This window comes from Myxocyprinus asiaticus, chromosome 33, assembly GCF_019703515.2.
Source record: "Myxocyprinus asiaticus isolate MX2 ecotype Aquarium Trade chromosome 33, UBuf_Myxa_2, whole genome shotgun sequence".
NCBI classification, from domain to species: Eukaryota; Metazoa; Chordata; class Actinopteri; order Cypriniformes; family Catostomidae; genus Myxocyprinus; species Myxocyprinus asiaticus.
In genome coordinates, this window is record NC_059376.1 from 20,937,899 (window position 1) to 20,951,942 (window position 14,044).

Here is a 14,044-nt window from a genome sequence, read left to right on the forward strand (position 1 = left end):
TTTCTTCAGTGGAACACCAAAGGAAATGTTGCATTTAATTTAATTGATCCTTTTAAGTCAACACGTCAGCTAGTGGCCGGACTAAACTACCCTTAGTTTGGACTAGTTGCAAGGCCTCCAGTGCGTTACAGTGATTCAAAGATAGTGTTTACTGCTGGAGTTCTTTTCTTTCTAGCTTATCTGTATCACGAGGAGTGTGACTTATTGATGAGTGACAGCTTTTGCATCTGTTGTGGAATTGTATGAAATGTAACCATTTTCATGTCTTTCCAGACATTGCTTTTCTCTCTTCCGTCACCATTGGGTGTTCATGTTCTCCTGACTTTTATTTGTCTCAGAGATATTGCTTCACCTCAGGATCGTATTTTTGTTTTTTTCTCATTTTCAGAGCTGAGTTCAGAGAATGTGCGAACGTGCTTACAGATCATCAATGCCTACATTTATCTCTCAGCTACAGATTTCTTACAGGTACGTGTACAAAAGTCATTCAGAGAGGACGGAAATAGCAGTATTAATGAAGTGTGATACCCTTGTGTGTGTTTTCTTAAAAGATTACCATGGAGGAAATATGAAAATAGGGCTGTTGCGGTGACAATTTTTTAAAGGGCCAACCACTGCCGACGTACTGTGTTTTATGGTCTCTGGGAGGCGGGGAGGGGTTGTGTGCAAATAACATGTTTATTGTGGATCAAACTTAATTGAAAGTGCGTAATTGAATATGGAATAGAAATTAAACCCTTTGGAAAATATCACAAGATACCCTAATACAAAACAAAAAATGGGTTAGTTGGTTAATCACCTCAAACACATTCTATATATATGACATTAATCAGCTATATCAACAGCATTAATCTAAAATTACTATTTATAGTACATCTGCACAGACAGTGAAGAAAATGCACAACTAAGCTTGTACTAAATTGCATGTATCTGCACAGACAATAAAGCAAATGCACAGCTGATCTTGAACAATTTGCATGCTATACGTAACTCACATTGTGAATAGGCTAGTGCCGTAACAATGCGCTATTTTGAGCAAAATACTGAAGACTCTAAAAATGAAAAATGTAGATGTCTCTAGCATGAAGAATCGAAAACACAGTAGCAAAGGATGTAGTGCTTCACTACTTATTATATGCTATTATTTCATTAATTTATTTCAGGTTTTCATAAGGTTTTATAAGTTAATGCTTTTATGTGTACATTACTGCTGGTGGCAGTTCATCACCGCGGTGGGCCGGTTTTAAGTTGGGCTGTCTTTTTAATGCATTAATTTTGCCCAATTAGTTATGTAAGGGAAAACGTACAGTCGGTCGGTTATCGCTAAATAAACCCGACACAGTGATCAGGATTAGTAGCACACTGAAGGGGTTTATTTTTCAGTAACAACTCGGCTGACTGTACATTATCCAGCTGACATGGCTACTCAACAAATAAATAAGTAAATGGACAAAAAAAATTTATTTGTGTTGAAATTACAGTACTGTGCAAAAGTTTTAGGCACTTCAGATGTTTCACAAAAACATTTGTCTTAAGATGGTTATTTATATCTTCAGCTTTAGTGTGTCAATAGGAAAAATACATTTTAGACTCCCAAACATTCCTTTTGCGAATAGAATAGAAGAACAGGGAGCCCTGCAACAGATGACATGGTCCCCACAGACCCCCCACTGAATATTGATTCAGTCTGGGATTACATGAAGAGAAGCAATTGAGACAGCCTAAATAGATAGAAGAACTTTGGTGAATTCTCCAAGAAGCTTGGAACATCCTATCTGCCAACAGCCAAGAACATCTGTGTCCAGGTGTACCTAGGAGAATTGGTGCTGTTTTAAAGGCAAAGGTGGCCACACCAAATATTGATTTAGCTTTTTTTATGTTTACTGGACTTTGTATGATGTTAATTGATAAATGAAAACTATTTATGGCATTATTTTTGAAGACATCCTCACTATGCAACATTTTTCACAAGTGCCTAAAACTTTTGCACAGTACTGTGTGTAATTACGTGAGAAATAAATTGCTGAACAGCTCAAATCCACCTCCGGTTTGTATCGGAGTTGCTTATTTTATGAAAATGACTGTCTGATTGCTCGTTATCCAGCCTATTACGAGACTACTTTCCAAATAAACAAATAAATGGACATGAAACATTGATATGAGTTGAAATTATTGTATTAGCTTACCTGTAAAGATCGCACAGTGATCCGAGAAGCAGGAAAAAGATGACTCTCAATACCCGGATGACCAGTCTGATACGCCTTAATTCCTGGATGTGCGGTTGTTACTCAGAGATATCAGACCGCTAGATGGCGCCATTGACCGATTAGAATCTAGTATTTCAGAGCGCCGTGTAATAAAGAAAAATATGCAATAAAAAAATTGGAGCTGTATATAAATTAATTGATACAGATTTTTTTCTACCATTGTTGCAGTTCAAGCTTAATATACTACCATGTTTTTGCAAATCTGCTACTACAGACAGCGCACCTCGCCAAACCACGCTTGCAGAGAGCAGGTAGAGCATAATAAGTTAGAAGCCATTCACACAGGATGCGTTTTGTGGTCAAAAACAGGTTTATGGAGTGCAACGGTTTTGAGACACATTTTAAAAAATTGAACTACTTTTAATTAGACGCATCTTCTAAAAAATGTGGCACTGATGGCTCGAGATGCAATGCAATGGCCAAAGATGTCAGTCTGCATGTGTACAGTTAGAAATAGCACTGACTGAATCCAAGAGGTGATTGACATCTGACTGTAATTGTCTCAATATATTGAAGGCAATGGATTTTTTAAACAAGTGGTATGTTAATGGCTGTAGTGACAATGTTTTTTAATTTAGAGATGCATCTGTCATGCACACTGTCATGTACGTTAAAATCCTCTCTGAGTGTTGCATTTCAAATGAAATCCCTTGAATACATTCCATTTAAAAGAAATCTTGATGAAAAGGTCAACCTCACTAATAGACTAGTCGATAGTCTTGCTCATCCTTAGTGAATGTTGTGAATGATCAAAGCTAATCAATGACCTACTGTGGCCTCTCTCACCACTTTCTCCCCTGTTATTCGTAGAACTATGCTGAAGCCCTATGCAGATCTTTCTGTGAGCTGCTGAGAGACATCACCAATGAGGGGCAAGTCAGTGTTCTAAAGGTATGACTCACTGCTTAACAAATAGCCTGATCCATCCTTCCTCGAACAGCTCTTTTGTGCCTGTATACTTGATGCTGTCTGTCTGTCTTTTTGGGTCGAGTAGGCCATATCCAACATTTTCTTCTTCTTGAGTAAGCCTTTTTCGACAATTCTTTCTTTAACTTATGCACTCAAGCTCTTAGATCTGACAAAAGTGGTGTGCTCTTTGACACCACTCTCTCTTTTTCTCACGTTTTTTTACACTTGTCATTTTCAGACCAACAGTTTGGTGCGGATTTCTACTTTGAGGAAAGGATGAAAGCTTTACGTGTGGTACCCTGATATTTTATTATTTTATAAGTATTACATTTTTGACCAGTTTAATTTATCTAGCAATGCATGGATTGGGCTTTATTGTACAGATATTTATTTTATAGGGGTTGTACGGCTGAAGGCTGACTGATGTGGGCTTCAAAGAGAGGGTCCTCACTACAGTGCTGGTCCTCTCTGGAGTGTTGTAGAGCTGTTGCCAGGGTGCTGCCATTAGAGATAAAGCTTTTAGTTTGGGCTTCCAGCTGGTGCTTCATAGGTTAGCAGATGCTGATCGGAGACCCCAAGCCAATTTGGAGGATAAAACACACTTTGTGCCCTGGCAGAAAGGGCTAGATTGGTAGCAAAGTGGCATTAAAAGTGTTTTTGGATATATATTGTTTATATTAAAGGTGAAGTGTGTAAATTCTGTTTTCAAATAGTTTTCCCAAACACTCTCCCATTCTGACATTGGTCGGGCAAACAGGTGGAACAACACCTACAGAGAAACCATTAAGCGATATTTCCACTTTTCTGTTTAAAGGAATGTTCCGGGTTCAATACAAGTTTAGCTCATTCGACAGCATTTGTGGCAAAATGTTGATTAACCCAAAAATCAATTTTGACTCGTCCCTCCTTTTCTTTAAAAAAAAAAAAAAAAAGAAGAAAAAAAAGAGCAAAAATCGAGGTTACAATGAGGCACTTACAATGATTGGAGGGTTTAAAGGCAGAAATCTGAAGCTTATGATTTTATAAAAGCACTTCCATTAATTCTTCTGTTAAAACTCATGTTTTATTTGAGCTTTGAAGTTGTTTAAATTGTCATTTTTACAGTCGTTTTAGGGTTTGTTGACATTACATCATTATGGCAATGAAGTTGTAAAATTGCCAAAAACTTTACACAGAAAAGGTTAGTAAGCGATTTTATCACAGTAAAATCATGTGTACACAAACTCAGCAAAAAAGAAACGTCCTCTCACTTTCAACTGCTTTTATTTTCAGCATACTTAACATGTGTAAATATTTGTATGAACATAAAAAGATTCCACAACTAAGACAAACTGAACAAGTTTCACAGACATGTGACTAACAGAAATGGAATAATGTGTCCCTGAACAAAGTAACAGTCAGTATCTGGTGTGGCCACCAGCTGCATTAAGTACTGCAGTGCATCTCCTCCTCATGGACTGCACCAGATTTGCCAGTTCTTGCTGTGAGATGTTACCCCACTCTTCCACCAAGGCACTTGCAATTTCCCAGACATTTCTGGGGGGAATGGCCCTAGCCCTCACCCTCTGATCCAACAGGTCCCAGACGTTCTCAATGGGATTGAGATCCGGGCTCTTCGCTGGCCATGGCAGAACACTGACATTCCTGTCTTGCAGGAAATCACTCACAGAACGAGCAGTATGGCTGGTGGCATTTTCATGCTGGAGGGTCATGTCAGGATGAGCCTTCAGGAAGAGTACCACATGAGGGAGGAGGATGTCTTCCCTGTAACGCACAGTGTTGAGATTGCTTGCAATGACAACAAGCTCAGTCCGATGATGCTGTGACACACCGCCCCAGACCATGACGGACCCTCCACCTCCAAATCAATCCCGCTCCAGAGTACAGGCCTCGGTGTAACGCTCATTCCTTCGACGATAAACGCGAGTCCGACCATCACCCCTGGTGAGACAAAACCATGACTCGTCAGTGAAGAGCACTTTTTGCCAGTCCTGTCTGGTCCAGCGAAGGTGGGTTTGTGCCCATAGGCGACGTTGTTGCCAGTGATGTATGGTAAGGACCTGCCTTACAACAGGCCTACAAGCCCTCAGTCCAGCTTCTCTCAGCCTATTGCGGACAGTCTGAGCACTGATGGAGGGATTGTGCGTTCCTGGTGTAACTCGGGCAGTTGTTGTTGCCATCCTGTACCTGTCCCGCAGGTGTGATATTCGGATGTACCGATCCTGTGCAGGTGCTGTTACACGTGGTCTGCCACTGCGAGGACGATCAGTTGTCCTTCCTGTCTCCCTGTAGCGCTGTCTTAGGCATCTCACAGGACGGACATTGCAATTTATTGCCCTGGCCACATCTGCAGTCCTCATGCCTCCATGCAGCATGCCTAAGGCACGTTCACGCAGATGAGCAGGGACCCTGGGCATCTTTCTTTTGGTGTTTTTCAGAGTCAGTAGAAAGGTCTCTTTAGTGTCCTAAGTTTGTTTTTATAACTGTGACCTTAATTGCCGACCGTCTGTAAGCTGTTAGTGTTTTAAAGACCGTTCCACAGGTGCATGTTCATTAATAGTTTATGGTTCATTGAACAAGCATGGAAAACATTGTTTAAACCCTTTACAATAAAGATCTGTGAAGTTATTTGGATTTTTACAAAAAAAAAAAAAAAAAGGGATGTCCTGAAAAAGGGATATTTCTTTTTTGCTGAGTTTTATATTGTTTATGTCCAGTAGCTATACTTTTGAAAAAGTGGGTATTTTAATGTTCAAAAATTGGCCCCCTTTGACTTCCATTGTAAGTGCTTCACCATAAACCAGGTTTGTGCTGTTTGTTTTTTGTTGTTTTTTTTTTTTTAAGAAAAGGAGGTGGTCAAAAATCATTTTTGTGGTTATCAACATTATGCCACAAGTGTAGTCAATTGAGCTTAACTTGTATTGAACCCAGAATATTCCTTTAATAGTTTATTGGTTCTTAAATATTGGAATTTCGTTTAATTTAGACATAGCCCAAAACAAAGATGAACGTGTAATGGAAGACAAATTGTGCTAAGTCTTCGATTCTAAAAGACTTAAAATAGTCTCATAAAGCAGGTTGTTCACCTTTAGAGATTACTAATTAATTATTTAGTCATTATTGTGTAAAAAAAGCAGAAATAAAGCTGTTATTAGAAATTGGTTGTTGGTTATCGGGCGCTTGAATGTAAAATAATCAGTACTGTATCTGGCATTAAAGCCATATCAGTCAATCTCTAGTTCTGCCCCAAACTCTCTCCATCGGTTGATGCAATGTTCTGTGTCGGACTAGTCAGAATGCTCAAGGAAACTGAACAATGTTTTGATAGTGCTACAGTGTTTACACATTTTGGGTTTCAACCTGTGAAATCATTAAGCTGGGTTGGAGAATTTCTTATATGCCTCATACAAATTACTTCAGTTTTAAAGTCATGCTACTGTATCTTTGTATCTTCTGTCATCTCTATATTGCTTAGTTTGAAACTTTAGTGATTAACTGTAGTAATATTCTCTTCCAGTCTTAAGCAGTGTGGAATTCAAGGGTGTGTTTGTGTGTGTGCTCTGTCTGTTTGATTGTGCCAATAGGCAGCATCTTTCCATGATAGTGAAGGTAACTTAATTGGAAAAAATGAGCCCAAGGTTATCTGTGACATAGCTGTAGATATTTTTGACAGTTTGATAAAGTCTTGTTCTGTGCCTTTTTTTATGGTGAGAATCTGCTAGTGTAAGACCTGTGTTGGAAACAGTATGCATGGCAAAATCAGCAGCCTTCTGAAACCGTGTAGGCTACATAGTTCCTTTTCCCTCAGATTGTCTTATGATTGCCATTTTTAATTAATTAATTTATTTTACAAAATAAACAAAGGAAAACTACTAAATTGACCATACTATTTGCATATTCAAACAAGGAATGACTTTTGAAAAGTGAAAGATAATGTTATCGTTTATTCTCAGATGTTTGAATGGAATAGTACACCGAAATTTTTTTTTTGTCATTATTACCGGCATTTTGTTTCAGACCATTTCTTGTTTTATGGAACACAAAAGAAAGTTTTTGATTGTCCGAGCTGCTCTTTTCCATACAACATAAGTGGGTGGTTATTTATACTGAAAAAAATAAATGGTCTTTGAAGCTAAACAATAGCTTTGAGTGAGGAGCAATCTGAAATTAAAGTAGTTAGTCACTGATTATTTTCCCCTCAGCTATTTTTGTAACTGCCATTTTTGAATCTTCAATTCAAATATGTTGCCTATGGATATGTCGCACCAGGTTTCACGTCATTGATGTTGAACACCACTGGTTTTTGCATGGCAAGTTTAAAAAACACAACTGCAAATTTGATTTGAGAGCTATGGTAGAGTGTAAGATTATCAGTGAACAACTATTACATTTCTGGCTGTTCCTCATTCAAAGCAGAAAATTTGGAATATAACGGGCTTTTTGCCCTTTATAGAGCTTGGCATTATAAATAACAATCCAATTTAGTTGTATGGAAAAGAGCAGTCACACATTCTACCCAACATCGCCTTTTTTCGGTCACAAAAAATAGGGGGTTGGAACGACAGAAGTTTGAATAAATTATGAAAAAATATACATTTTTGGGTTAACTTTTCCTTTTAAAGGCTCATCAGTTAACATTTTAATATTTAGTTTGCAGGGTTTATACATATCAGACTCACTTTCAAACTTCTCCACGGATTACCTATGATTTCCGTTTCTATACATGAAAACTGTTCTAAATGCAATAAAAAACATTTATGTAGGCAGTGGAACTCTCAGACATGTGGGCAGAAATTCGATTAATCTTGCAGCGTATTCCCTGCCTTCTGATTCCTCAGGTGCCATGTTTCGTACATAAATCATTGAGTCCCAAGGACAGGAGCTTTGTAACTTACTAATTAACATTAGTTTCTACATTAGTTATGTAGAAGGTGCTACTTTCACTTTATTGACATATTAAATGAACAGTAAGATGAGCCATCATCTCGGTAGCTTTGTTTAGAGAGATGTTCTTGAGTCAAAAGCATAAGGACAATGAGAGGAGACAGGCCATTTTGCTTTCTTTCGATACATATGAATCAAAGACATTACTGTTAATGTTCTTCCATGACAGACGTCACCTTTTTCAAGTGGAACTAATCTGGAGACTCTTCTGTTAAGAGTGCTCAAAAATCAGACAAGCGGTTGCTCACCTAGTGGATAAGAATTGTCAGGCTTAAAAGCATAGCTTACTCATACATGAAAATTCTGTGATCATTTGCTCACCCTTGTATTATTCCAAACCTTTAAGACTTAGTTTCTTATTTGGAGCATAAAAAAGAGAAGTTTAGCAGAATGTACTGGGCAGCTCTTTTCAGTACATTAAAAATAAAAAAGACTGGGGCTGTTCCAAAAAGCTCAAAAAAGCTATTTACTATAAAAGTACCATTGAAATAGCCCACATGACCTGTGCACTATATTCTGAGATTTCTGAAGTCATGTTAGTTTTATGCAAGGAACAGATCTAAATTTAAGTTATTCACTGAAAATCTTCCTCCCCACCATAGTACTCAAATCAAATTTCTGCTTCACATATCGAAACGTGGAGCAATCAGTCATGTGACACACAAGAACCGATGGCACAACACTTCTACACATGCCATATTTGTATGTACCACAACAAAGATATTTCAAAGATAGCTGCAATGTAAGAGAATATTTTCAGTGAATAATGACTTAATGACTCATCTTATGGCTTCAGAAGACTTGCAGTATAGCCCAGAAATCGGATGGACTACTTCTATGATAATTTTATGGTGCCTAATTGTCACTGACTAAATTATGATTTTGTTTTTTATTTTTTAAGGTGAACTGTTCCTTTCAGGGCATTTACAATCCTAGATTTCAGTCTGTCAGGCTTATTTGAGCAATTTCAGTGAGGTTTAGGAAAATGTTTTCAGCCTCCTATCCACCCTGGCCAGGGCATCCGCAGGGAAACATGGTAGTTTATGATTGATTTGAAGAGCAAACTATGCAGCTGGAACATGTACAAGCGAAAGCCTGTGGGGGCATCTTTGGATGTTCACACACTGACCACATGCATGCATCGTGCGCTGTCAATTCCCAGCTCCTCTTCTGGGAAACATTGTTGCCGTTATGTTTTGCAGAACTCATCTGGTCAGTTTTCTTCTGTGTGCTGGGATTTGAGAGCGGTATTTCTCAGATATTGTCTAGATGAGCTCACTAAATTGGAGACAAGATGACTAAATGTAAGCAAACCAATGAAAGGGGGTTGTCAGGTCTTTAAAAAGTATAAAAATGTCACTATATTCACTTTTTAAAATTTAAGGCTTTAAATTTTAGTTTTCCTTTAAAAAGTCTTAAAGGGATAGTTCACCCAAAAATGAAAATTCTTTCATCTTTTACTCTCGTAAAACGATACCCTCGTTTTACACTAAAACATTTAAATGTATGGAGAGAAAAATAAATGCAATGGAGGTGAATGGTGACTTTTTTTTTTTTTTTTTTGTGTTCCACCTGAAGAAAGAAAGTCTTTGGGTTTAGAACATCATGACAGTGAGTAAATTATTACAGAATTTACATTTTATGGGTGAACTATCCCTGAAACATCCTTCACTGAAACAGACATTGAGGTGTAACTTAAACATGCATACATTGAGATGTAACTGAACATGTACAGAAAGCAAAGGAGTTTTATTTTTCCTTTTTCTCCTTCACACTTGTAAGACCTTTTAGTGGCATGATTCCCACAGCAATGTGTAGCAAGGAGTTTGCCAGCTCAACCTTTATACACATGGCTGCAATCCAGACACATCAGTAGCATTAGTTTCTTCATTTTGTTTCTAGATTACCCTCTGTAGTTACCAATGCTGCTGTTTTTGCCAGGCGGTTCTGCGTGAGACAAAAAAATGAGAACCGTTGAACCCCTTGAGGGACCTATTCATTAAGCATCCTGTCATCATGGGGTGAAATTGGGAGGGTAATAGCCTTATGCTGCCAAGAGCTCTTCTCAAGCCAATACCTAGAGATTTAAAGTAGGCTGACTACAAAATTCTAGCTACAAACTTATCTGTCACTTTTGGAGCAGTTATGTAATTTGAGGTGATTGAGAATCAGGGGCTGTTCAGACTAATGTGTTCTTGCGCTAAATAAAGCTAGACGCAGCCCAACGAAAATAACTGAACTCATATGTCTCGAGATATTTTTCAAAGTTGCATTTCTTTTAAACTTCACATGATGCCTTAAAACATTCGGTACTCCTGATCAAGGCGCTACAAAAACAGCAAGACGTGGATGCATATTTAAGATTATTGAGTGTACATGTTCCAATAATGTTTACAGTTCACAATAGGCTCATGTATATTTGCTCAGTACTTCAGTACTGAAGCCTGTTTGAAGTCAATCAAAAATTAATCCTTGAAAAAAAAAATTGTTGGACTCAGGACATTGGCATGCAGTACCACCATGCAGTACCAACTGCTGGATTTAAGCCTCCAGATGAAATATGATGATAGATTTGAGAACTTCAGTTTCAATGAAACGGTGTGTTCACTCAATGAATTTAAATCTCTCAAATGTTCACAGAAGTCTGTGCATGATATTTTACATGCTTAAAATATGTTGACTAAATATATACTGTGTATACACTGATGAGCCAAAACATTATGTCCACCTGCCTAATATGCCGTTGGTCCTCCGCGTGCTGCAAAGAATGGCACCGACCCACCGAGACATGGACTCTACAAGACCCCTGAAGGTGTCCTGTGGTATCTGGCACCAAGACATTAGGAGCAGATCTTTCAAGTCCTGTAGGTTGCGAGGTGGAGCCGCCATGGATCAGACTTGTTGGTCCAGCACATCCCACAAATGTCTCAATCGGATTGAGATCTGGGGAATTTGGAGGCCAGGGCAACACCTTGAACTCTTCATCATGTTCTTCAAACCATTCCCGAACAATGTGTGCAGTGTGTCATGGCGCATTATCCTGTTAAAAGAAGCCACTGCCAACAAGGAATACCATTGCCATTAAGGGGTGTACCTGGTCTGCAACGATGTTTAGGTAGGTGGTATGTGTCAAATTGACGTCCACATGAATGGCCGGACCCAGGGTTTCCCAGCAGAACATTGCTCAGAGTATCACACTCCCTCCACCGGCTTGTCGTCTTCCCACAGTGCATCCTGGTGCCATCACTTCTGTATGCGGCCGTCTATGTGATGTAATTGGAAACGGGACTCATTGGACCAGGCGACTTTCTTCCACTGCTCCAAGGTCCAGTTCTGATGCTTGCGTGCCCATTGTAGCCTCTTTCAATGGTGGACAGGGGTCATCGTGGGCACTCCGACCGGTCTGCGGCTATGCAGTCACATACACAGTAGGGTGTGTTTTGACACGTTCCTCGTATATCCATCATTACATTTTTCTGTGACTTGTGCCACTTTTTTGTGGGACTTCTGTTGGTTTGGACCAGACAGGATAGCCTTCATTGCCCTTGCGCATCGATGAGCCTTGGGCGCCCAGCACCCTGTCGCCGGTGTGTGGTTTGTCCCTCCTTGGACCATAGTCGGTAGGTACTCACCACTGCTGAACCGGGAGCACCCCACAAGCCTTGCCATTTGAGAGATGCTCTGGCCCATTCGTCTGGCCATAACAATCTGGCCCTTGTCAAAGTCGTTCAGGTCTTTTCTCCTGCATTCAACACGTTGACTACGAGAATTGATTGTTGCTTACCATCTAATCTACCCAGACCTTGACATATGGCCTTGTTAGGAGATGATCAATGTTATTCGCTTCAGCTGTAAGTGGTTATAATGTTTTGGCTCATCAGTGTATGTATTTGTCTATTTATAGCTGGTTAATATAAATTATTACATTTCTTTCTCAATATGTGTTCATTTTTGTGGGGGAAAGTGTGGAAAACATACCTTGATTATTTTTAACTAGGTTTTTACTGCGTTTTTAGTTCTTGCGTTACACTTTTTGAAAATACTTGTTAACAGTGGCTGTTTGGTCCAAGTCCTGGTTGAAAAAAAAATACATCTTTTAAGCCATTTCAGAGCAAATATATGAATATTGAAGTATATATTTGAATACTTATATATATATTACAGAGAGAGAGAGAGAGAGAGAGGCTGGGTTTGAGATTTCAAACCTTGGATGAACAGTGCAACATTTAATATAAGCATTTTAAGTGCTCACCACCAGTTTACCGCCTAGAAGATTACTCTGCCTTTTTATATGGTTCAGCCACTATTTATCACCACTTTCCAACCCTGCTCTCTAGTCCCATATACCTGCTTTCCAAAGCTTTAAAAGTCCTTCAACATTTTTAAGCTGTTGTGTTGTGTATCTTTTTGTGTGCCTGGAAATTGTAGGCCATTGAACTTTCTATTTCTTCTCATGCCCACTTTCAATTGTGACATATTGTCTGAAATGACCATTTACATTTTCTCTCCTCCTGTAGGTTGTTGAAATTGCCATAAAAGTCAATCCTATGTTGGGCTCCCATATGTTCCAGCCTCTTTTGCCAGCTGTGTTGCGGGGGATTGTTGAAGGAGAAGTAAGTTTGAACACTGGATAGTCCACTAGGCCTAGTACACTAACTTAATTTCAGTGAAATGGTACAATTTGCTGTTTTCAATGCTTACACATACTTGTGTATTTGACTTCAGAGGTATCCTGTGGTCATGTCTGTGTACCTGGGGGTGATGGGACGGATTCTACTGCAGAATTCAAGCTTTTTCACATCACTTCTCTCACAGATGGCTGTGGAATTTAACCAGGAGGTAAGAATGACCGCCAGACTGCCAGTACTTGCTTGCCAGAAAGATGCTGGTTGGTCACTTTCAATTAAGAAGCTGATAGTTCTGCTCCTGGATTCACTTAACACCAGTAAATGTACATGATTCTCAATAAAAATGTTGGTACCTCAGTAAAAACTATATGTTCAAATATGCTAATGAACACACTTTTTTAATAATAATAATTAAAAAAAATAAAAAAAAATAATATATATATATATATATATATATATATATATATATATATATATATATATATATATATATATATTTTTTTTTTTTTTAACTTGGAAAAACTTAAGCTCAATTGACAGCATTTGTGGCATAATATTAATTACCACAAAAAGTAAATTTTGGGTTACAGTGAGGCACTTACAATGGAAGTGAATGGGGCCAATTTTTGATCGTTAAAATTCTCACTTTTTCAAAAGAATAGCCACATGATGTAAACAATATGCATGTTAACATGATTATATTGTAATAAAATCACTTGCTAACCTTTTCTGTGTAAAGTTATAGCCATGAAAATGTAATATCAACAAATCCTAAAAGACTGTAAAAATGACAATTTAAACAACTTAACAGCTCAAATAAAACATGAGTTTTAACAGAAGAATTGAAGTGCTTTTATAAAATTATAAGCTTCAAATTTCTGCCTTTTAAATCCTCCAAAAATTGGCTCCATTCACTTTCATTGTAAGTGCCTCACTGTAACCTTGATTTTGGATTTTTATAGAGAAAAGGAGGGACGAGTCGAAATAAATTTTTGTGATAATCAACATTATGCCACAAATGCTGTCAACTGAGCTTAACTTGTTTTGAACCTAGAATATTCCATTAAGTAAACAGAACTTTAACAGTTTTTCAAGTGATTCAAGTAAACAGTCATTAATAAAGAACAGAGGATTACATTTAGAGCAATTAGTGGTTTTCTCTCTTTCTTATTAGTATTGTTATTTGATTAAAATTAAAGACATAATTGGCAGTGGCAGGTCTGTTAGGTTGCATTTACACTGCAAGGTCTAGTATGCAGTTGTATTTCTTTTTCCACAATTTTTTGACCTGTCTGT

The 14,044-nt window shown here is 38.2% G+C and overlaps 1 protein-coding gene across 3 annotated transcripts in view; it reads left to right on the plus strand.

Moving 5' to 3' along the window:
• The window catches only part of LOC127424369 (importin-11), a 178,020-nt gene that overhangs the window by 117,046 nt on the left and 46,930 nt on the right, over positions 1-14,044 (plus strand). For all 3 annotated transcript variants that reach the window (XM_051669497.1, XM_051669498.1, XM_051669496.1), the window contains exons 23-26: positions 389-468; positions 3,078-3,158; positions 12,638-12,733; positions 12,846-12,959. In XM_051669497.1, coding sequence (XP_051525457.1) covers positions 389-468; positions 3,078-3,158; positions 12,638-12,733; positions 12,846-12,959 — 371 coding nt within the window. The remainder of the gene's footprint in view (positions 1-388; positions 469-3,077; positions 3,159-12,637; positions 12,734-12,845; positions 12,960-14,044) is intronic.